This window comes from Diorhabda sublineata, chromosome 10 (assembly GCF_026230105.1).
Source record: "Diorhabda sublineata isolate icDioSubl1.1 chromosome 10, icDioSubl1.1, whole genome shotgun sequence".
Lineage (NCBI taxonomy): Eukaryota > Metazoa > Arthropoda > Insecta > Coleoptera > Chrysomelidae > Diorhabda > Diorhabda sublineata.
Window position 1 is genome coordinate 7,718,175 of NC_079483.1, and position 25,290 is coordinate 7,743,464.

The following is a 25,290-nucleotide window of genomic DNA, read 5'->3' on the forward strand; positions in this document are numbered from 1 at the left end:
ATAATTTTTTCTTTGTTTCTTTCAGATCTGGATACTGAAACAAACAAATGAAGCTTGAAAACAAATAAACCTCTCGATTAAATTAATAATAACAAAAAATAGTTTTAAATAAATGAAGTGCACGTCGTTTTGTGTATGAACCAAAATGTGTTGGGGGTGTTGTTAAAATCGCCGAGGTTCGAATTCAAAGATGGATTGGTCAGCTATTATCCGAGGGATAATTTTCTGGATGAGTTTTCACATAACCGAAGGTAAGTAAAAAAACTTTGATTCAACATCAACGAAACTTTTCAATAACAACAAAAAACCAATTCGTAAAACGGTACGTATATACAGGATGTTCCGTGACTTGGGCTCATGTCTAATGGTTAATAATTCAATAATTTTACAATCGTTCAATGTTTTGAATTAAATTTATGTAAACCGTTCGCCATAACGAAACATTCTGAAAAAAATTATCATAAATTGTAAGTATTTTCAATGAATAATTACATTTTTTTTCAGAATGCTGGACTGGGCGCTGGGTTTGTTTTGTCCCAGTTCAATTGTATCAATAAATTATTAAAAAAAATTAGGATTCAACACCAAATTAAACGTTCTTCGGGAGTTATCTCTTGAACAAGTTAAATTCTGTATTGAATAGACTTTCTCTATGTTTTATAGTCCTGAATTAACCGTCTCCGAGCTCGGTTTAATCAAAATACTGACAATCCACGGATGAATATGTATCAAATGTATTTCAACAATAATTTATAGTTTTAACGCATACGCATATAAATTTTTGGATCTTCCTAATCGGAGGTGTTGACGCCGTGAATTTTTTTCCCATTAAAATGTCAAATTGACGAATTTATAACCGACTATACGAATTATGAGAATTTTACTGTGTTTTAAATATAAATTTTTTATTTTACTATACCACAAATTCACGAATCTGTAAACAAATCGCATACCGCTCGAATTAGTACGTTCGCAATTAAAAATGTCAAATTTTGTGATGGCAATGTCAAATTTGACATACCCTCGTATGATATCATCAATTCCAATGTCAAAATCTTCCTACTTTTGTTTATTAAATTATTATCAAGCAACAAATAAACAACATTTCTTCAAATATTTACTCGAAAAGCCTCATTCGCAGAAATCTGTAAATAAATAAAAAAAAAATAGGTAACTTCATGACCGATCGATTTATTTGTTTCGTCATAATTAAAAATTCAATTTGTAGAACAAACACCGATGGCGCGCAACATATTTATATCGTATTAATTAATTTGCAACGTTGCCAAATGTGAAATTTCGACTTTAGACATGGAAACATTTAAATTTGTTATGCTAATCGATGTGATGAATTTCGTTCGAAATTATAAACAACTTGTGTCTGGATGATTTGTATACGCGTTTTAACTATATTTAGAAGAAGATATGATATTTTCGAGTAAACCAGACGATCATTAATTTCTGACGGTAACCGTCGCTGTTACAACCGTTTAATGACGTTTTTAGACCAAATAACAATTTATTATTCTTTTCAAGACCGAACATCCCTTCTTATCAATATTGTTTCGACAAATGATCATTTTTCAAAGTCGTTTCATCTACTGGTACGAAATAAGTTATTGTTTCATTCGAAAATGGGTTTGGTCACTTAGATATGAGGTTATGAGACGATTGGATCCTTTCAAATGCGACCTGGATCAGATAGAAGGCGATTTACCACAGCTCCTGATGACTGATGATTGTATCAACAACTTCAATGTCGTTTAAGTGCAATTACAGCTCCAAATCATTGACAAACAAGTTGTAGCAATTATAAGTTCATGTGGTAGTAGCCACCATATAATCCCGATTTAAACCAATAGATAGACAATGGAAATGGACTTGAAAAGATCGTGCAGAAGATCTAGAACAAAATGAAGATATACGTCGAAAAACAGATCGATTATAGACGATTTCGGTAAGAATACAGACTAAGAAACTGCTCTGGTAAAAACATGTGATGAAGATGAACAAAACAGGTGGTTGAGAACACAATCACAGATTAGAAGGAAACGAGGGAGATCCTCGAGGACTTGGAGGGAAGGAATTGAAGAAAATACGTTAGAGGGTATTCAAAATAATAGATAATTTTCGTTATCAGTTTTATTCGAGACTCGAAATCGATTTGGCTACTGTTCAATTTAATTCACGTATGGTTCGTAAATACGATTTGTCCTATGCGAATTGGGCGCTTAGTGATTCGCGATGAAAATTATTATACCGCAAAGACTATAACTTCAATATTGTACAAACATTCAGTGAAAATATACAGGGTACAGCAAGAATGAAGGTGAAACTGATTTGTTTTATTTGTTTTCTTAGAAAGTTTAGAATACGGGATGAGTTTACCTACCAGAGGTGATTCCTGTTAGTATTCGTAGGTAATTTTCACTTTTTTCAAGAGAATTTTCAATTATTTTGTAGTTAATGCTATATTAGATCCCATGAAGGAGTTTGTCAACCTCCACTTCGATGGTTCACAGAATCCATTGCAGCGTTATTTTTCATGTCAAATTCGTTTAGAATTTCTATATAAATTTGGATTTTGTAACTCAAACTTCCAATTTCTATTCGGCTATCATTGACATAATGATTTTTTGTTTGCGTTTGTATTTAAAATGTCTTGTAAACTGAAATTCCGTTTGCTAAATGAATGGACTATAACTAACTGGAAACTAACTCCGAAGTTCATTGCTTTGACCAGTAACCATATGAAAATGTAGTCAGACGCGGAGGTATTTGTCATAACCTCAATTCTGGATCGAAACGTCTTCAACTATACCACAAATTTGAACTTACTTCTATTTACTACAAAACAAATAAAAACTTTTCGAAATTGTACATTTTCTTCATCAATTTCGTTATTATTCTCTGTATAATTTAGTTGTACTATTTTTTTTTATTTAACTCAAATTTTATAGCCGCGTTAATTTTTTTTGAGCGACCTTTACAAGATTTTTGGAAAATGATTTCGTATTATAGAAGATATTTTGAATTAGAACCATAAAAAACCTTGCGCGCTTCTTAAAACTCTCCCCGTATCATCAATTACCATAATGGAAACCGTATTTTATCAAAAACTTCATCGAACTCACATTAAATTCCAGAAACCAATAAAATATTACTTCTAATATCAATATGGATGAATTTTAAATAACGATAAAACATTTTGAATAATATTTCTCATCTTTTTAAATTAATCTGCAAATTTCAAGCTTGCAACAACCTTTTAAAAATCCTTGTTCAGCTGGATGATGATCTCAAAATTTATTTCAAACACCACATCCAAGAGGTTTGGAGCAATATAAAAAGACTACTCCAGAAGTTTTGACTATGAAGATGTTTAAAGTGAGTATGGATAATGATGATGGATGATGGATGAAACGTGGGTTCATCTCTTCACATTTCAACCAAAAGAACGTTCAAAACAATGAACTGAAAGAGGAGAAACGACTCCAAAGAAGACAAAGACCGTTCCATCTGCATACAAAGTCATGGCGTCGATTATGTTGACTATGAAGATGTTTCCGTTGAATGTGGTTGATGAAGATGGATGATGGATGAAATGTGGGTTCATCTCTTCACATCTCAACCAAAAGAACGTGTAAAACAAGGGAGAATCGACTCCAAAGAAGACAAAGATCGTTCCATCTGCATACAAGTTCGTGGCGTCGATTATGTTGACTATGTAGATGTTTCCGTTCAGTATGGATAATGATGATGGATGATGGATGAAACGTGGGTTCATCTCTTCACATTTCAACCAAAAGAACGTTCAAAACAATGAACTGAAAGAGGAGAAACGACTCCAAAGAAGACAAAGATCGTTCCATCTGCATACAAAGTCATGGCGTCGATTATGTTGACTAAAAAGATGTTTCCGTTGAATGTGGATGATGGATGGAACTTGGGTTCATCTCTTTACATTTCAACCAAGATCGTTCCACCTACAGGAGTCGTTTTTTTGGTATCCAAGTGGTATAATTTTCATCGATTATCTTGAATGATAAAAAACTACCAACGGCAAGTATTTTACGATTTTATTGCATCGTTTGCTCGATGAAATCTATCCGCATTCGGCTAAGAAAAAACTGTTGTTTCATCAAAATGAATTGCTACCTCATGCATCGTATTTACCGGATTTACACCCCCGCGAATTGTTTTCTTTTCCCGGACTAACCAAATACTAAAGAAAATTGAACCTTGTGGTGTATGAATATTATCAATGTCGCGTAAACCTCCCCGGGTAAGTTGAATAGTGTCGTAAAAATAAAATGCGTGAGGGGCGGCGCTCGGAAAAAAAGGGACCTGCCAGCTGCGTTCCAACAAAGAGGAAGATGGTTGAAACGGCAAACGTGGGACAAAAGGATTTTTAGGATAAAAATAGTAATATCATGAATGCAACCGGGCGAGAAATCAAGTCAAAACTATTTTTTTTTTGTTAGTTGGTATTATTGTATTGAGGGAACGTTTAGATCAAAAGAAATACTTTTAACAATATTAGTTACGGTAGGATGATATTGTACCATTTTAGAAAAATACAGAGTGTCCCAAGCAATTTTAGTACTAGAATTTAATAGTATTTAATAAATAAAAATGTGTCTAGGATAGGATAACTTTCAAAGAAACTCGTATTTCTGTTATTTAATCGATGAGAGAATGAAATTACCAAAAAAAAAGTGTCGAAAAAATACGATAAGAATTTTTTTAAAACTTGATATTTGTTAAAAATATAATTTTAACTAAAAAAATAAAAGCTAGATCTTCAAAAATACGTCGTAGTTTAGTTATTGGTATTAAATTGAAAAAATAAAGAATAAAACAACAACTTTCCTGGCTAATGCCTCGGGGACTTTTTTTTTCAACCTCCGATCGCTCCGTGCAAACGCTACGTCGACAAAAGAAAGCGGGCATGCGCTGTAAGCGACCGCGAAGCTCTCGCACTACACATTCCGCCATTGTTAACATTCAGACGTCAGTCGGCGTTGTGTTACAACCACGTAAACATGTCCGCCATTATCTATCGATGCTCCCGCCAAGTGTGAATTGTCAAGTGCCATTTTAGAAGAATGCAGAGTGTCTCAAACAACATTAGTATTAGAATTTGGTTAAGAAAAGTGTTTAATAAATAATAATTTGTCTAGGATAGAATAACTTTAAAAAAAACTCGTATTTCCGTTATTTAATCGATTAGAGAGTGATATTACTAAAAAAAGTGTCGAAAAAATATGATGAGAGTTTTTTTTTAAATTTCATTTTTGTTAAAAGTATAATTTTAACGAAATAAGTAAAAGTTCGATCTTCACAACTACTTTCCTGGCTAATGCCTCGGGGACGTTCTTTTTCAACCTCCGATCGCTCCGTGCAAACGCAACGTCGACAAAAGAAAGCGGGCATGCGCTGTAAGCGACCGCGAAGTTCTCGCACTACACATTCCGCCATTGTTAACATTCAGACGTCAGTCGGCGTTGTGTTACAACCACGTAAACATGTCCGCCATTATCTATCGATGCTCCCGCCAAGTGTGAATTGTCAAGTGCCATTTTAGAAGAATGCAGAGTGTCTCAAACAACATTAGTATTAGAATTTGGTTAAGAAAAGTGTTTAATAAATAATAATTTGTCTAGGATAGAATAACTTTAAAAAAAATTCGTATTTCCGTTATTTAATCGATTAGAGAGTGATATTACTAAAAAAAGTGTCGAAAAAATATGATGAGTGTTTTTTTAAATTTCATTTTTGTTAAAAGTATAATTTTAACGAAATAAGTAAAAGTTCGATCTTCACAACTACTTTCCTGGCTAATGCCTCGGGGACGTTCTTTTTCAACCTCCGATCGTTCCGTGCAAACGCAACGTCGACAAAAGAAAGCGGGCATGCGCTGTAAGCGACCGCGAAGTTCTCGCACTACACATTCCGCCATTGTTAACATTCAAACGTCAGTCGGCGTTGTGCTATAACCACGTAAACATGTCCGCCATTATGGATGATCCCGCCAAATGTGAATCGCGAAGTGCGAGTCGTTTTCTACAAGTTGAAGGCCATAAACCTTCAGAAATCCAACGGAAAATGAATCGTGGATATGAAGAAACCTTCATGAAAAATGGTGTTGTGATTGAATGGTCGTAATGATGAAGGATGGGAACCAAGGACGCAAATCTGTCGTTGACAGATGACCTGGTTCAACCAATTGACAGAATGTCTTTGTCTATGGAATTTCCAGAAGTTTCAAGATCTGTTTTGTACTCTACTTGAATTGGTGGCAACTTTCTTTGAAGTGGGTATTCAAAAACTTGTCCACAGATGTGACAAACGTCTCAATCTCTTCGGTGATTACGTCGAAAAGTCTACCGATTTTTTGGTAATAAAATTATTGTTTTATAAAACCTCATACATTTGGAGAAACGTGTAGTAAATCGATTTTCTTATCGATGATATTAACATCCCCAATGTCTCGCAATTTGTAACTACTGACTAGTTTCGACGTTACTACGTCTCATCAGAGTGATATAACAAACTCTCAAGAGAAAGATTTGAAATGTGTCTAGAAGTAGTTTTCATCTTGAAATATTCATCTCAATTGGAAACCATTTCGTGCTTCTACAAGAAGAATCTGAGCGGGAAACTAGAAATTCATTTTTTGGTACAAAAGTCATGAATATAAAAAAGTATTTGTACAATCAAAAAACGTCTTCAAGTGTTTATATTGAGTTGAAGAAATGGAAAATGCGTTATTGGGAAAGTGTTTAAGGGATGAGCAGTCAGGTAGTTCAAGAAAACTTCTTCAAAAAATGCGTGGTACACTCCCAAGATATAGAAAAAAAGCACAACAAGTCGAAGATGAAGAACGCCATCTATGAAATGATTAATATGGTTTAAAAGTATGCGGAAAACCAAATAAAACATCGGATGAACGTTGGGTATGTGTTGTATAACGTCAACAACAAATCCGCGTTGAATAAATGATGAGATTTGGATCACAGAAAGACAAAATGGGGGAGAAACCTATAAATCTTTAATTCGAATTAAATATACATGTTTCCACGTCCAAAATCCGGGTTTAAGGTTCATCTGAGTTTAGATGGCTATCGTTTTCTCGCTGAATCTTTCACTCTTATGAAGACAAAAGACCTTTGATTAAATTTTAGGACTATAATCCTGCTAAAGTGCAAGTTTTAGGGTAATTTCGATAATTTAGTGGTTGATACCATTCGATAAATGTTGAAATTCGAACTAATTAGTAATGATTCAGCGTTAATGTACATAATTACCCGTTTTATTTGATCAAAATATTTATGGAGAAAAAATTTTATAGGTAGCTTAAACATTTCAGTGATAATAAAAGATTTTCGAACAATCAACTTATTGAACATTTACTAGGAAAAAAGTATGAAGCTAAAAAGAGATTACGATGAAAAATAAATATATATTTTGAAAAAAAAACATTTTTGTTTTTATATGGCATCATATAGACGCGAAATGGTATCTCAACAAGCCTCGTTGTATTAAAATATTTTACCAACTTCGATTTTATCGATATGACACACAATTCGTTAATGAAACTCTATGAACGTGGAACATGGAATCGCAATTACCAAAATCCACCATTTTTTTAGTGTTTTTAATGATGCGACTGCGAATCCAAATTACTACACACTGGATTTGGCAACACTGTCTGTTCCTGACTGACGCATATCCGGTTTTAACTTCACATTGTTGAACATAACCTCAACCACGAAATTTTATCATTCGAATTGGATTTAATTGAAACGTGCGGTCTCCCGTACAAATCAGACATCTTATTATATTATATCTGTATTGAAATATTGTGAAAAACTAGTGTATTGAAATCAAGACCTGAAAGCGTCGATGGATATGGTATCATCAAGTTTTAAGATACGAATATGTCAAAATTTGACATTGGACATCATTAAGTTTGACGTTTCTAATGATAAACTCGATAATGATACTTGAAACATTCATTTTTGTAATGAAGCACCACCACGAGATCCGTGTTTCACTGATTTTCCGAATTCAATCGAGGTCGCACTTCGTTACAGGGTGAATTCCGTCCAAATTCGATTGCTGTACCAGAAAACGTCAATGGTTATGTTATCATCAAGTTTTAAGATGTGAATATGTCAAATTTTGACATTGGGCATCATTAAGTTTGACGTTTTTAATGATAAACTCGATAATGATACTTGAAACATTCATTTTGGTAATGAAGCACCACCACGAGATCCGTGTTTCACTGATTTTCCGAATTCAATCAATCGAGGTCGCACTTCGTTACAGGGTGAATTTCGTCCAAAATCGATTGCTGTACCAGAAAACGTCGATGGTTATGTTATCATCAAGTTTTAAGATGTGAATATGTCAAATTTTGACATTGGGTATCATTAAGTTTGACGTTTTTAATAGTAAACTCGATAATGATACTTGAAACATTCATTTTTGTAATGAAGCACCACCACGAGATCCGTGTTTCACTGATTTTCCGAATTCAATCGAGGTCGCACTTCGTTACAGGGTGAATTCCGTCCAAAATCGATTGCTGTACCAGAAAACGTCAATGGTTATGTTATCATCAAGTTTTAAGATGTGAATATGTCAAATTTTGACATTGGGCATCATTAAGTTTGACGTTTTTAATGATAAACTCGATAATGATACTTGAAACATTCATTTTGGTAATGAAGCACCACCACGAGATCCGTGTTTCACTGATTTTCCGAATTCAATCAATCGAGGTCGCACTTCGTTACAGGGTGAATTCCGTCCAAAATCGATTGCTGTACCAGAAAACGTCAATGGTTATGTTATCATCAAGTTTTAAGATGTGAATATGTCAAATTTTGACATTGGGCATCATTAAGTTTGACGTTTTTAATGATAAACTCGATAATGATACTTGAAACATTCATTTTGGTAATGAAGCACCACCACGAGATCCGTGTTTCACTGATTTTCCGAATTCAATCAATCGAGGTCGCACTTCGTTACAGGGTGAATTTCGTCCAAAATCGATTGCTGTACCAGAAAACGTCGATGGTTATGTTATCATCAAGTTTTAAGATGTGAATATGTCAAATTTTGACATTGGGTATCATTAAGTTTGACGTTTTTAATAGTAAACTCGATAATGATACTTGAAACATTCATTTTTGTAATGAAGCACCACCACGAGATCCGTGTTTCACTGATTTTCCGAATTCAATCGAGGTCGCACTTCGTTACAGGGTGAATTCCGTCCAAAATCGATTGCTGTACCAGAAAACGTCAATGGTTATGTTATCATCAAGTTTTAAGATGTGAATATGTCAAATTTTGACATTGGGCATCATTAAGTTTGACGTTTTTAATGATAAACTCGATAATGATACTTGAAACATTCATTTTGGTAATGAAGCACCACCACGAGATCCGTGTTTCACTGATTTTCCGAATTCAATCAATCGAGGTCGCACTTCGTTACAGGGTGAATTTCGTCCAAAATCGATTGCTGTACCAGAAAACGTCGGTGGTTATGTTATCATCAAGTTTTAAGATGTGAATATGTCAAATTTTGACATTGGGTATCATTAAGTTTGACGTTTTTAATGATAAACTCGATAATGATACTTGAAACATTCATTTTGGTAATGAAGCACCACCACGAGATCCGTGTTTCACTGATTTTCCGAATTCAATCGAGGTCGCACTTCGTTACAGGGTGAATTCCGTCCAAAATCGATTGCTGTACCAGAAAACGTCAATGGTTATGTTATCATCAAGTTTTAAGATGTGAATATGTCAAATTTTGACATTGGGCATCATTAAGTTTGACGTTTTTAATGATAAACTCGATAATGATACTTGAAACATTCATTTTGGTAATGAAGCACCACCACGAGATCCGTGTTTCACTGATTTTCCGAATTCAATCGAGGTCGCACTTCGTTACAGGGTGAATTCCGTCCAAAATCGATTGCTGTACCAGAAAACGTCAATGGTTATGTTATCATCAAGTTTTAAGATGTGAATATGTCAAATTTTGACATTGGGCATCATTAAGTTTGACGTTTTTAATGATAAACTCGATAATGATACTTGAAACATTCATTTTGGTAATGAAGCACCACCACGAGATCCGTGTTTCACTGATTTTCCGAATTCAATCAATCGAGGTCGCACTTCGTTACAGGGTGAATTTCGTCCAAAATCGATTGCTGTACCAGAAAACGTCGATGGTTATGTTATCATCAAGTTTTAAGATGTGAATATGTCAAATTTTGACATTGGGTATCATTAAGTTTGACGTTTTTAATGATAAACTCGATAATGATACTTGAAACATTCATTTTGGTAATGAAGCACCACCACGAGATCCGTGTTTCACTGATTTTCCGAATTCAATCAATCGAGGTCGCACTTCGTTACAGGGTGAATTTCGTCCAAAATCGATTGCTGTACCAGAAAACGTCGATGGTTATGTTATCATCAAGTTTTAAGATGTGAATATGTCAAATTTTGACATTGGGTATCATTAAGTTTGACGTTTTTAATAGTAAACTCGATAATGATACTTGAAACATTCATTTTTGTAATGAAGCACCACCACGAGATCCGTGTTTCACTGATTTTCCGAATTCAATCGAGGTCGCACTTCGTTACAGGGTGAATTCCGTCTAAAATCAACTGTTGTACCAGAAAAAGTCGATTCTGCGCTAAAACTGATATAAAAATCATGAATTCCATGAATATTTGGCTGTCAAAAAACCTGACAACCGCTAAAAAAACCTCTTGTCAATTAGAGCAAAGATGTGCTGAAAAAATTCGTTTATACTAAACACTGTATGGGTTTGTAGAGATAAACCAAGTCCACTAAAACGTAGAACTGTCAATTCTGACATTTGTTTGTTTGACATTCATTTGTTTGTCGCAAGGGTTCGAAAAAATCAGGCAAACCGATCGTAGAAGTCGAATCATTCCTCACCACGACATTTCGAGCTGTCACACATCAGTTTAAACAAATGGATCATCCCCCATATAATCCTTGTTTGACACCCAATGATTTCTTCTCATTTCCAAGGTCAACGTTCTTCTTTATCTGAAGAAGCGATTGGAGCGTTCAAATCATTTGTTGGTCTATTTCAAAACTTAAGTAGCAACCCTAAACATGTAAAATATTTAAATCAATATCTAAAAATCAATAATAGAGAAACCATTAATCGATAATGCAGATTACACACTTTCATTTACAATGATGCCAAGTCTTTTATGTGTATATTATTTGTGGAAATGGTAGAAAAAATCAAATTTTCTATGAAATAAAGTAAAATTACGAAAATTTGTAGCTGGAAACTAATAAAGTCGACTTAATAGAAATTTATTCTTTCGTGAAAATGTCCATTACCAATTGGCAGTCCGGCAACGTATCAATTTTAGTACTGGGAGAAGAAGAGAAGACGCATATATGTAGATATGGGTCCCAATAGCGATTCCCTTATATGCAATAAATCTTATATAAACAGTAAAACAAAGGATCCGGAGGAGACCCTCTAGGAATCCGTCTGGAACACTTATTAGATGAAAACGACAACATTCCGAGGAAAGCTTAGCTCTGCAATAAACTGTTTTCTCCCAAACTATGTGGAATATACAGAATAGATATAGGATATAATAGCAATTGATTCATTTAATTGTTGGTTAGGTCTGTCTTCTTTTTTTAAATCAATTACTGTCATGTGGTTCGCCATAGAAAAATAAAAAACGTAGAAGGATTTTCAATAGCGAACTTCTCATTTTATGACAGTTGTGTAGTTTTGTGGTTTTTTTGGAAAATTGGAGAAGGTTTTTCGAAGTTTTATAAACGAAATTTGTTCCAAAATGTTTTTGGAAGTTTAGTAACCTTTTGAAACATTTTAAAACTTCTGTAACTTTTATGGTTTTAAAATAATTTTTCAAAAATTCTTGACAATCTGGGAATGAGTGATTTTTAGTTCGATAACAGTCTGGATTTTTTGAAAATTTGATGTCGTTTCCAATATTTTTAGAAAACTAGATCAGCTTTCCGAAACATCGACAACGTTAAACATTTTTTGAAGTCATCGAAAATTTATTCAGGACCTTTTTTAGGAATTTGAAGGAAGCGTTTGGAAAGTTTGAGTCTTTTCAAAAAGTTTAGACAGCTTATACGACGTTCTGAAACTTTTGGAAACAATTTAAGCGTTCCCGTTTTGGATTTGGTAGGACTTTTAATCATTTTGAAAAAATCAGGTGGGCTGGAAAACTTTTGGAAAGTTAAATGTCATTTTAGGTCTTTTCGGAAAATTCGAGCATCTTTTTTGAATTTATAAGACACATTGTGACACTTCTTAGGAAAAAATTTGTACAATTTTTTTGGGGTTTTAATCATTTTAATCATCATTAATCATTTTAATCAGTAAAATCGAACGAATTTTCGAAATATTAATAACATTGTTATTTTTGGAAACTTCTAAACCTACAGAATAGATAAAGGATATAATAGCAATTGATTCATTTAATTGTTGGTTAGGTCTGTCTTCTTTTTTTAAATCAATTACTGTCATGTGGTTCACCATAGAAAAATAAAAAACGTAGAAGGATTTTCAATAGCAATCTTCTCATTTTATGACAATTTTGTAGTTTTGTGGGTGTTTTTTGGAAAATTGGAGAAGTTTTATAAACGAAATTAGTTGCAAAATCTTCAAGACATTTTAAAACTTATGACAGTTGTGTTTTTTTTAAGTAACTTCTCGAAAAATTGTAAAAAACCGTTAGTACGTCATTTTTTCATACATTCTGTTACTAATAAAACCAATTCAAATGATAAAACATCGTTTCTATTTTTTGCTAGTTCGAGTTTCACACACCGCAACGACAAAATGTTTCAGATTTGTTCGAAAAGTTACACCGAACTTTCAAATGACTAATTAGAATTGTACGCGGAGTCCCCGGGGAACCTCCTATACATCCAACTAACAAATTAAACGTACAAGATTAATCTGGTAAGATAAACTCAACCTCTGTAGTTGTATCTAAAAGTGAAATTATGAAAACGAACCGATTCGGACGTTATACTACGAGGTACGAACAAAAGTAACATATTCTGATAAAGGGATATAATTCTCATTATATATTTTTTTATATAAAAATCTATTCAGACAAAACACTCGCTAATCTGATGTATAACCTTCTTTTACATAATTATATACTATATACAAGGTGGATGAATGTATGGGGTGCAACACCATTTGATATAAAAGACACGTGTCAAACTGCTAGTTACTTTTTTTTCTATAGGGCTTAATCATATATTTCAAGGGTTTTAACTACATATTTTATGCCCTTTCTTTGTCGTTCGTGATGTAATCTATTCAAATTTCATTTGAGGTTATGAAATAGAGAGTTTAAAAGGTTTTTTTAGATGCAGGGGGTTATATACTTATATTGTAAAGAATTACAAAAAAAAATAATAATCAATTAACCTTCTTGTCAACTTCGGGACTGGTAAGTTTTTTCGACAATAAAAAAGAATTTTTGTTGTAAAGTTCACGTGAAATTTAGTGTTTTCTAAGGATTAATTTTTAACTACATCTTTTTATTTTGACGTCCAGTATCATCACCTTTCAAAAACAAATAAACGTTTACTAATTCATCCGTATGTGAGTTTCTAGACATTCTAGTTAGACAGATGTGTCAAATGTCAAATTATGAGATGGCGATGTCAGATCTGACACATCGATGTTGTCATATTGCCTGGCTATCAAATTCTCGTGATAGAAATAAAAACGCGGTCCGTGTACGTTCACAATTAAAAATGTCAAAGTCTATAATGACAGATTTGACATATTGACATCACTGTTGTAATATCTCGAAATTTTATTCGAAAATGTATTATAAATCAACTTCATAGCAACGTTTTGTATTCAAATTATTGTCTCATCAGGAATATTTTCTGGGAAATTGAAGTTTTCCACTAATGGAAATGCTTCTGGCTGTTTTCCAGACATACTTAACTTTAATAGAAATATTATTTTTGAAGTCTAGAAATTTTGGATCGTTGGCATTCGATTCCAAAGTAATTTGGCCGTATTTAGATTTCGTTTCTACGATAACAAATAATTATCATAAATAACTTTATATGATGCGAAGTAACTTTTGAAATTCGATATCCATTTGATGCTTTTAATGAAACATAATCAAAATACTGGGTTATTAAATTTAATATCGCTTTTATTAATGTTTTAACGATGAATGTTCTGGGATAGTTCCAATTCCCAATCCCTACTCTTGTTATTAAAATTTCTTCGAGCAAAAGCGTTCAGGTCGTCCAAAAACATCGACAACCTTCGATATCATTCGAAAAGTAATCGACAATCTTCGATATCATTCGAAAAGTTCATCGAATAGTATTCGACAACCTTCGATATCATTCGAAAACTTCATCGATTCGATATGAACAGTTTTTTGACCCTATTGAAGCGGTTTAAGAAGAAATGATCGCATTTTTCGACTAGATGGAACGCTAGGGATAGAAATAATTCACCAAATGCTACTGGAAAAGCATTAGATTCAAGCTAGAGATATGGTAGTGGTTTTTACATCAAGACAAAACACCTTCTAGTCGAATCTCACGAATTACCTTTCGAATTGATTCACCAACCAGATCTGGACCCCAGCGAATTTTACCTGTTTCATAACCTCAAAGTTTCACTAGTATTTTGATCTTACGAAGACGTTCACACCCGTAAACGTCTATTTTGAAGAGAAAGACGTCCTTGAGTTGAAGTTAGAGTTTTACCAACTGACTAAAATTTCTTGAGATATTTATTTAATTAATTTCATATTCAAAAAGGTGAATGAATCAACAACAAACAGAGCGTAGAAGTAGGAAAAAGTGTTTTAACATCAAAACTGAACATCTTCTGGCTGAATTGGTTGACAAACCAGATCTGAACCACAGCGACTTTCTCCTGTTTCCTAACCTCAAAGTTTCACTAGTATTTTGATCATACGAAGACGTTCACACACGTAAACGTCTATTTTGAAGAGAAAGACGTCCTTGAGTTGAAGTTAGAGTTTTACCAACTGATTAAAATTTCTTGAGATATTTATTTAATTAATTTCATATTCAAAAAGGCGAATCAACAACAAACAGAGCGTAGAAGTAGGAAAAAGTGTTTTAACATCAAAACTGAACATCTTCTGGCTGAATTGGTTGACAAACCAGATCTGAACCACAGCGACTTTCTCCTGTTTCCTAACCTCAAAGTTTTACTAGCGTTTTAATCAGACGAAGACACGAATTACTTTTCGAATTGATTCACCAACCAGATCTGGTCCCTAGCGACTTTTACTTGTTTTCTAACCTCAAAAAAACGTCGAATATGATTTGAAATCGTTGAAAAAGTTGTCGGGAAATGTTTATAGACTAAAAAGTGAATTATTATCAAAGTTTTTTCGTTCACAAATCTACTTATACCTGCATATCATCGAGAATTATCCTTCAGCAACCCCAAACGACATTTGATTGATATGTGGTGTATATCTCTCTTGGAAGCCGAAATTAGATTATTGAGTAGGTCTTTGTGCTATTGATCTTAATGTTAACCATATAATTTATCGATTATTAACAGACAAAAGTTAATAATACGATTAAATGTTATTGAACACATTAATTGATAATTTTATATTTATTACAACAATTTCCATAGAAACTGCTGTTAAATGTTGTAAATAATAATGAAGTACATGTTAATTAATCATTAAAAGTATCATTTTATACGCTAATGACTATTTTTTTTATCGAATTTATAGCTTTGCGACAAGATAAGAAACGAAAATAAACTTTTTGTGAGAAATGTAATTTCATATTAAACGATTCTTGTAAATTGAATATAAACAAATTGTTTAACACAATTAAGAGTACAAACGACGTTTTTTTTATTGTCCTGAGTGTTTTCAATGAGTCCACGGCTACGTCTTGGAATCGCACGCTCGTTGTCAAAAATCTTTAACGAAAAAATTATTGTCGTCAGTTATTTGGTAAATCGTAGACTGGGTAATCGGTAAATTGGACTTTTTGGTTCAATATTAGCTGCCTTGAATCTCATTCTGACTATCGAGTCACTCACAGCCATTCCTCAAGTTTCTCTGAGCTCTTGTTTATCTCGAAGACCAGTGAGTCTCCGATTGTTCAGCAATTCTTTCAGATCCGCGTCTTCTATGAACGTTTCTGGTCTTTTGGTAACGTTGTAGATAGATTTTGATGGCTAATTGATAATGGTGTAAGTAGATAAAAGTCATTTTCCCTTAATTACCATATCATTTTGAAACTAATATCATTATCAACATCATTATCATTCTTCTTCGGAATACAACAAACAAGAGCAATTGAATGGAACTAACAGTTAATTAAAGCTAACAGTCATCAATTCTTGATGATTTTATCAGTTTATTTAAGCCCTACGTTGATTTTGCACCCAATTTTTTGCAAAAAATAAGTTCAAGATTACCAGAGAAAGCAAATCATGATATTGAGTATATAATTTTAGAAATATGTTATTCTGAAGTAACGATGCACCCTGTATACTTTAAATCGAGATCGGGAAACGCTGTACGTAAATAAAAAAACGACATCTATAGTTAAAAATTCAAAACTGAACATTAGTCAACGTCATAAATACCTCGTGTGTATTATAATGGATTTTTTATGTCCGTGTTAAAATATGACTACAGATGGCGCTTCTTTGAAGTTCCTCAGTTATTAGTAACCGCAACAAAAAACGTAAGCGGTTAATAAAATAGACATAAATATAAAAATAACACGATTTTGGTGAATGTTAAAAATAATTTCACAGTCTAACGTTAATATCTTGTAGAAGACATATTTTTATACGGTTTAGACTGTGATTTAGTTGAAACAAAATTTATATCTGTATAAATTTACACATTGTTCACACACATAGTTAATTTTGGTACCACATGTTAAACATATGATAACAAATTGTCCATTATATCGTATCTAAGTTTTTATCAACAACAATTGGTTGTTGTATACATAAAAAGTCATAGTTCGTATAAATTTTAGAGACGTAATTCAATATTGTTTCTTTTGTATTCAAATACTATACGTATCTCATAAAATGATCTCTAAATTCGCATGTTATACTATACAGGATGTCTTCTAAAAGTTTAAAGGGAAATTTTCTTGTAAAACTAATAAAAAAACATCTGGAATGTGTTTTATATGTACAAGATTGAAACTGATTAGCTATAGTATGTTTTCAATTACTTTTTATAGTATTAATAGAGCTATATACTCAAAAATTAGATATTATTAAATTTTGATTTAATTCATTTGTATGTAATGACATATTTTTGACAAATTTCAAAAAAAAAAACAAGAATAAATCCGTGAACGTTATTTATTGATATAATTATAACGAATTAATAATTTTTTGGGGTTAACGACCGGACAACTTCGTTATCCGTATGAGGAATCTTCTATTAGGCAACACTCAATATGTATTATTAAAATGTACTACCCGAATAAATAAAAAAAAAAGATTCGTCGTTTTATTTTTGATTTTGAATTTCGTACTGTCGATATAAATCAATTTCGATCGGGTTTGAACGCTGAAAAGTTACGAAATCCATTTTCCAATTTCAATATTTCTTATATTAGGAATTAATACAATACAATATCGGAAAGTTCCGTGTAAAACGAAACTGCCGAACTTTGAAATCCCCGACGTTTTTGCTCCGCAACCTGACGTCGATTTTTTTTGCTGGTTGATCGTTAACAGTTTTCACATAATCTTCGACGTGCTTAACTTTTGAAAACAAGAAAACTTTCGAAAAATACATGTACAAGGTTTTATATAGGATGTCCTACGAGTACATCAAATTTTAATCCAACTGTCTGATTGAGTTGTAACGGGAAAATTGAATTATTTTCCTTCATACCGTTTTTAAAAATGACCAATTCAATAAGAACAATTCAGACATATATACAGGGTGTTTTACGTGAGTTTATTCCTAAAAACTATTGGTTTGCCCTAAAATTGATCAAACCATGGTAATAAGACTCAAGGGCTGAAGTAATCGAGATTTTTTAATATATTTTTCTATTTTTACTTAAAACTGACGTCATCAATTTGACGTATCTTTCTTCTTCTTGACTATAATTGTCGCTTAAGCTCGTAACTGTGATTCCAGCACTGCTACTGATAGTAATAGAAATGAAAATACGTCGAGTTTATAAATATACTTTTTTCGTACCTGCAAACAGGTAGCGAACAAGCTCTGCCTTTCTATTTGTGATAAAATGAAATTTACTTTAATGTCTACGTGTTTCATATGTTTTTTTTATGCATAAACTCCTAGTCTGCGCTTTTAGTTTAGAGATCTTTGAAATTCAGTATGTACGTCAACGAGTTTGTTGATTTTTGTATATATCAACTTCAATGGAATTGAGAAAATACAAAATGGAAGAAGCTTTATTAATATCAGCTTTAATTTATGCACCTTAACAAACAAACGGACGAAATTTTACTTTAAAAATACCGGGCTGTCCAAAAAAATAACTTCTGGAGACTTATACAGAAGATCAGGAAACAGAGACATAACACGCATGGACGAAGTACGTGCTACATGTCCTGTCCATGCCCACAAACAAGAATTTTAAGACCAAAACAACGGGTAGTAAAACCAGAGGGAAACCAAGACTAAGATTGATAGACGAGGTCTCTGAAGATGCTACAAAGATCGTTCAAACAACTTGTATGGTCTCGCATACTAAGTGACGAATTTTGTGAAGTATTCGTTCTTAAATCACTCGTAACCGAATTTTCTGCTTCAATTTTACTAAATTACGAAGGTTTTACATCTTCATCGTCATTCATAGCTTTGGATAGCTACGCTAAAACGCTACTCCCGTGGTTAGGTCAACTATTTTTGAAGCCTCAAATGTTTTATAATGATTTTTAATAATTTACTGAGCTATATATTTAAAAATATCGATACGCGCAACGAAAACATCTCTGTAGTAATCCATTAACCTATTGTATCCTAAAAAGGAAAACATCAAAGCCATCTGCCAAACAATCCAGTGAAATTTGCCCGAAAACGATGAGCATTGCAAGAAAAACGACACACAGAAGAGGGTGAAGTTAATCCACCTCCCGATACCACCCCGTCGTCGCCGTACGAACGTCTCCTAACATAAAACGCAACAAGAGCATCTTGAAGACACGTCCGCCCCCCAAAAAAAATGGATTAAAATTTCAAATATTTCAGCGACAATATTTGCTCAGCCGCCACACATTATGTAGCTGCTGCTTTCGTTTTATCTGGATATTATAATTTTTTAGCAGGTTCTACTCGACTGCGCCACTTATTATCGAACAGGGCCGTACTGGAAGTTGAATTAAGTAGAAATTTGTAAAGTAATCGATTATTTTTTTATAGGATTAGATTTAAGGGAACTTAGTTATCTAATACTGGGTGATATAAGTGTATCTGTGAGAGAAATATGAATACAATAAAACGAAACGTATTTTTTTATTGAAAAAAGTTTCTACAGATCTTCTTTATTACTTTCCTCATCTAGTTTTTTCAATTTTGATTGCAATCTATTTAAATCTCAGTCTACTGTATCTAAACATTTAATTTTATCTGTTTGCGCGTGGTAGTCACAAGTCGGGAAAAAGCTCGCTTGACCAAAACCCTGTTAATAAAAACTACCATCATTTTATTGGAATTAACCTCTGCTCGAACTTCAACATCGCTCTTGAAGCTTTTGCATCGTAAACTTCCATGGGAAACCTGTTCATTTCCTAGACAATCGAATCCGTTCTTTATCGTGAACTTCCAGTGGATCCCGTTGATTTCCTGGATAATCGCATCCGTTCTTCATAGTGAATTTACTTTCATGGGATCCCGTTGATATCCTGGACAATCGCAACCGTTTTTATCATGATTTTCCAAGGAATCCTGTTGATGATTTCCTGGACAATCGCATCCGTTCTTCATCGTGAATTTCCATGGAATCTGGACAAAAACCCTGTACCTATTGGACGAGTTTTCACCATAAACACAAGTCAGTTGATTTTGTCTCTTCTTCTAATTGTGGTGTATTGGTGTTGTTGCCTTGGTGTGAGGCTTTAAAGACAAATGCGAGGGCTGCTCGATAGCTCTGTAGATGCCACCAAACTAATTGATAACAGTGCATTTAGAAATATCGTAAACTTCCATGGGAAACCTGTCGATTTCCTTGACAATCGCATCCCTTCTTCATCGTGATTTTCCATGGGATCCTGTGGATGATTTCCTGGACAATCGCATCCGTTTTTCATCGTAAACTTCCATGGGACAATCGCATCCGTTTTTCATCGTAAACTTTCATAGAATCCCGTTGATTTCCTGGACAATCGCATCCGTTTTTCATCGTAAACTTCCATGGGATCCTGTGGATGATTTCCTGGACAATCGCATCCGTTCTTCATCGTAAACTTCCATGGGATCCCGTTGATTTCCTGGACAATCGCATCCGTTTTTCATCGTAAACTTCCATAGGAAACCTGTTGATTTCCTTGACAATCGCATCCGTTCTTCATCGTGATTTTCCATGGGATCCTGTGGATGATTTCCTGGACAATCGCATCTGTTCTTCATCGTGAAGTTCCATAGGATCCTGTGGATGATTTCCTGGACAATCGCATCTGTTCTTCATCGTGAAGTTCCATAGGATCCTGTGGATGATTTCCTGGACAATCGCATTCGTTCTTTATCGTGATTTTTCATGGGATCCCGTTGATGATTTCCTGGCAATCGCATCCGTTTTTCATCGTGAATTTCCATGGGATCTGGACAAAAACCCTGTACCTATTGGACGAGTTTTCACCATAAACCTAAGTCAGTTGTCGATAATTTTGTCTCTTCTTCTAATTGTGGTGTATTGGTGTTGTTGCCTTGGTGTGAGGCTTTAAAGACAAATACGAGAGCTGCTCGATATCTCTGTAGATGCCACCAAACTGAATGAACTAGAATTGATAACAGTGCATTTAGAAATATCACCATTGAACTAATTAATATTAAAATGAACAAAATGGATTCTGTTTCTCGAAATATATGGCGTCACCCCCGTATAACAATCCGAAACCGGAAAAATATTTATTTCTTTGGTTATTGAAACTAATAAATTTAATGGTCCACGAGAAATCATCACAATTTCTATAGTCGGCGTCCATTGTCTTTCCATTTATGTGGGACACTCCTGGCGAGACGCTTTCTACCGGAACTTTTGTTATTTCCAGAGGAAAAAAGATGGAAAAGACCGAAAACATGGACGTCATCTAAAAGGATACGTATAATCAACAAAAATTACAAAAATAATTGATGTAATTGTTGATTTGTAAACTGTTCTGAAGAAGATAATCTAGTTATCGAAACGTGCACCAGAAAGTGTCTTACTAGATAATTCTAGCGGGAAATTTGAAGTACATTTCGCCTAGGGGGGTACACATGTTTTCCAACAACAATTTTTCACCCTTCAAATCGTTTTACTGTCCCGATACCAATTCAATTATCTATTTCATTTGAATTAAAGAGGTTATCAACGACGAAATGTTTCCTTTCCCTTCGAATTCATTTGAAAAAATTTAAATAATGTAATTTTCAAGGTGAAAACTTTCTGAACTAGGCAAAAATATTGTATTAGACGATATTTGAGGTTAACAACTTCGAATTGTCACATTCGGTAGAGGTTTCATCTCATTAACCTCCAAATTTAATCTCCCATCGAGCTTTCAGTGTACTGGGATCGGTAACGTCTTTCAAGTTCCTCTATGTCTTGTTGGAAGCGTTTACTTGGATCTTCCGATTGAGCTCACACATAATTTATCTAGATGAGAATGTTTAGATACCTTTTCAACTCTACAGTCTCTACTTCGAGTTCAATAACAATTGCAGAAGACGTTTATGCCAGGAACAATCAATAATAAAATAAACAATAACGTCAGTCCACGTGAACTCATCATCTCCATTGGCGGAAGCTGTCGGAAAGCGTATGTACACAATTTATTCCAAATATTCCAGTCTGGGAAAAGCAGTAACAGAAAATCTACTACAAAGTTTGTGATCCTTATTGAAAAAACAAGAAAATTCTTCACGATCTTTTCTACGAGTCTCTTAGTGAGTCATTGAGATCTTGATATTTGATGAGGTGTAGTATTTTTGGTTCAAATCCAAAAAGGAATCCAAAATTTAGAGATACAGATAAACTTCGTGATTTCGGGCTGCCTTTAGAAAGTAGCTGCTTTTCCAATAATGGCGCAGTCAGTACAGGATTCTCTTCTGTATGTGGTATTGGATTATAGGTTAGGAAAAGTCGTATCCTTCGAATTTTCATTTCTGAGTGGATTCTTAGTACGAAAATAACAATCATCTTCTACCCTAAGTTAAATAAAATCATCAAGGTCGTTTCGAGGCATTTAAAAACTACCATTGACGCTTTTAGAATGTGATGATTTCATCAAAAAATTTCTAGAATTTGCTGTTATTTACCCCAATCGATGTTTACACGATACAATTTATATCACGGCGGTGTGACCATGAAAAACGCTCCGTCTTCCAAGTTTCTTAGGGATCGGTTAGAAGGGTCGAAGGGGAGTAAATAATAAATGAAAGGGATGCGAACGAACAACTTTCTCTGGAAATTCCGAAAAAGGGGGATGGAAATACCGATACAACTACGTCTGCTTCTTCAGGGATATCGACAGTAATGGGATCATCGGAGGGTGTCTTTTCTTTATTTTATACAGGTATTTTTGTAAAGATTTTTCAATAATATAATTTACTGAAATAAATAAATTATGTTTCATCTAATTAGCACTGTATTTTTTCGTTATTTGTATTAGACAACCCGTTTCTAAGGGAGAGATTCCGCGCGTAGACTTTTTATTCTTATCTAAGTTCTAGGGGACATTCGGGAGGTTTTCTCTTTTTGTGAAGGGTTGACCTGTTGCTATACACCCCTATCTTAGTATCTATTCAGTAAACCCTTTCACTTTCAACTCCATTTTGTTATTCCCCAACATTTTATATCTATTTCTTCATAACCTAAAAGTCAAATTATAAACTAAAAATCTCCGCTTGGAATTCGACAATCCCTAGAGATGAAACTCCCTTTATTAAGTTTATAACCTGAAAACAGGATCTGATAAATTATTTAATACCTCGAAACATCAAAATCCTTAATATTAATTATACAAGGTGACACATGAAAAATTGAATTCTATTTTATTTACGATGCAGTTGTTGAAGATGATCTTGATGAAAATAACACAAAAAGTCATTTCACTAGATTACAACTAAGAATCGGTTTAATATAAATCGACATGTAAGACTTTCAATAAACAGAAGCTCAGGACTAATCAATTATGAATACATCCTAAGGGTCTATGGTCTAACAACTATTTTTGCTGTACATGAAACATTTGCTTACAAAAAATGCAATTGCAGATCTAAAAACATGCCGAAACATGTTTGGTTCCAACAGAAACGTTTCTTGGCCCCCAAGATCTAAAATTTAGCAGTGAGAATGATTTTAAGGGTCATCAAAGAATTTCCTGCAATTCCTTCAAAGATGAACGGTTTTTGAGTCCTGCAAAATGTTTTATCAACTGATGTTCTAGTTTATTGTTATTTTCTTCTAATTTCCCTTTATTTATAATTATTAAATTTTGTTTTATACGTGATCGCAGGGGTGTTTTCCAAAGCTGATTACTGGAATCGATGAGATTTAATTTTGCGTACATAAAAACATCAATTTCGAAAATTTTTGGAAAGAAAAACTTCAAATTGAAAAATATCGAGGAGTTGGAATGCCTTCTATATCTGCTAGCTTGTTAATTCTTAGCCCACAATCATCCAGTACCGATTTATGGTTTTTCTTTAAGATTTCTGAAGTTGTTCGGTCGACCACTAAGATGCTGGTTGTAAGGCCTCTTCTAGCCAATATTTTACTGTTCAAAACGCAGAATCGGTCTCACTTAATGTAGAATCTAGTCCAGGTTTCATATTGATGAAACTAATACCTTTCAAATAGAAATATTGTAACAAATAACGATAAAAACGTTTAATATTGATAGTTATCAAATACTTTAACGAAAGCGATCTATTTTATTTTGTACACACTGTATATCCATTAGTTACTTTTCCTCTTTATCATTGCCCGAAAAACTCGAGCCTATATTTACAGTAGAAGTTTTCCAATGAATTTTTAATAGGTTTTCAAAAAACTTTTCCAATATTCATATCGATACCGAACTTCTCGAATACGTGTTGAGATTTATTCTAAATTCATGCAAAGTCGTTCGGAATCGGTCAAAATGTCATTTATTTAAACGTCACAGTGTAAACTTTTTTTTGTATAATACAGGGTGGAGCACAACTTAAACGGTTTAACGTAAAATTTGTTTTTTTGTATAAAGAATTTTCGTTGTACGATGTGAAAACTATTTAAAAAACTTGCGTGTCCAAAAGCATCGAAATAACAATGAATATTCACAAAGAATTTTCTCCGATTTAGAAAATAAACAAATACAGGCAATAAAGGCATCCAAATACGATTTCCCTCGGCCCTTTTCGAACAAACAAAATTAAACTATGTTCGAGAGATTTAATTTATACTTATGCAATCGAGCGAGCTCGTAATTGAGGCCAAAACGAATTGAAATGTAAATCCAGAAATCAAGGATTCATTCAAAGGGTTCAAGGAATAAAATAACTTGATTTCGGGTAAATATCTACGGTCCATCCCTTTCAAATTTCGATGTAACAACTCCCTTTTTGATAGTGGAAGTTTCCGATTTAAAAATAACCGATAATTATCATCCCCTAATTTCGTAATAAATTTCCACGGGACTTTAATAGATGGCGTAGCTATCGCCTACCCAGACATTAGGTATCTCGTAGAACTTTTCTGTAATAATATTCGTATTCAAACTGAGTTTATTTCCTTCAATATTTTCCGAGTTTAACAACGTGGCAAATATTTTTGACCGTACAATATTAACGCTGATGAAAAACCCAGTGGACTAGAAAAATCTTTATTATTATGATGTTTTTCCTATTTGTACTCGCTGCAATTTTTTCCAGTATTGTTATCAGGAGGTAGAAATCTTATTCTAATTTTTGTTGTTTTCGCGATTAAACCTCTCGAACCGTGTTATTAATCTT

General features: G+C 33.5%; 1 protein-coding gene across 1 annotated transcript in view; it reads left to right on the forward strand.

Moving 5' to 3' along the window:
• Window positions 1-25,290, forward strand: part of LOC130449523 (roundabout homolog 1-like) — a 113,297-nt gene that overhangs the window by 9,903 nt on the left and 78,104 nt on the right. The window contains exon 2 of the mRNA XM_056787403.1: window positions 26-251. Coding sequence (XP_056643381.1) covers window positions 191-251 — 61 coding nt within the window. The 5' untranslated portion in view covers window positions 26-190. The remainder of the gene's footprint in view (window positions 1-25; window positions 252-25,290) is intronic.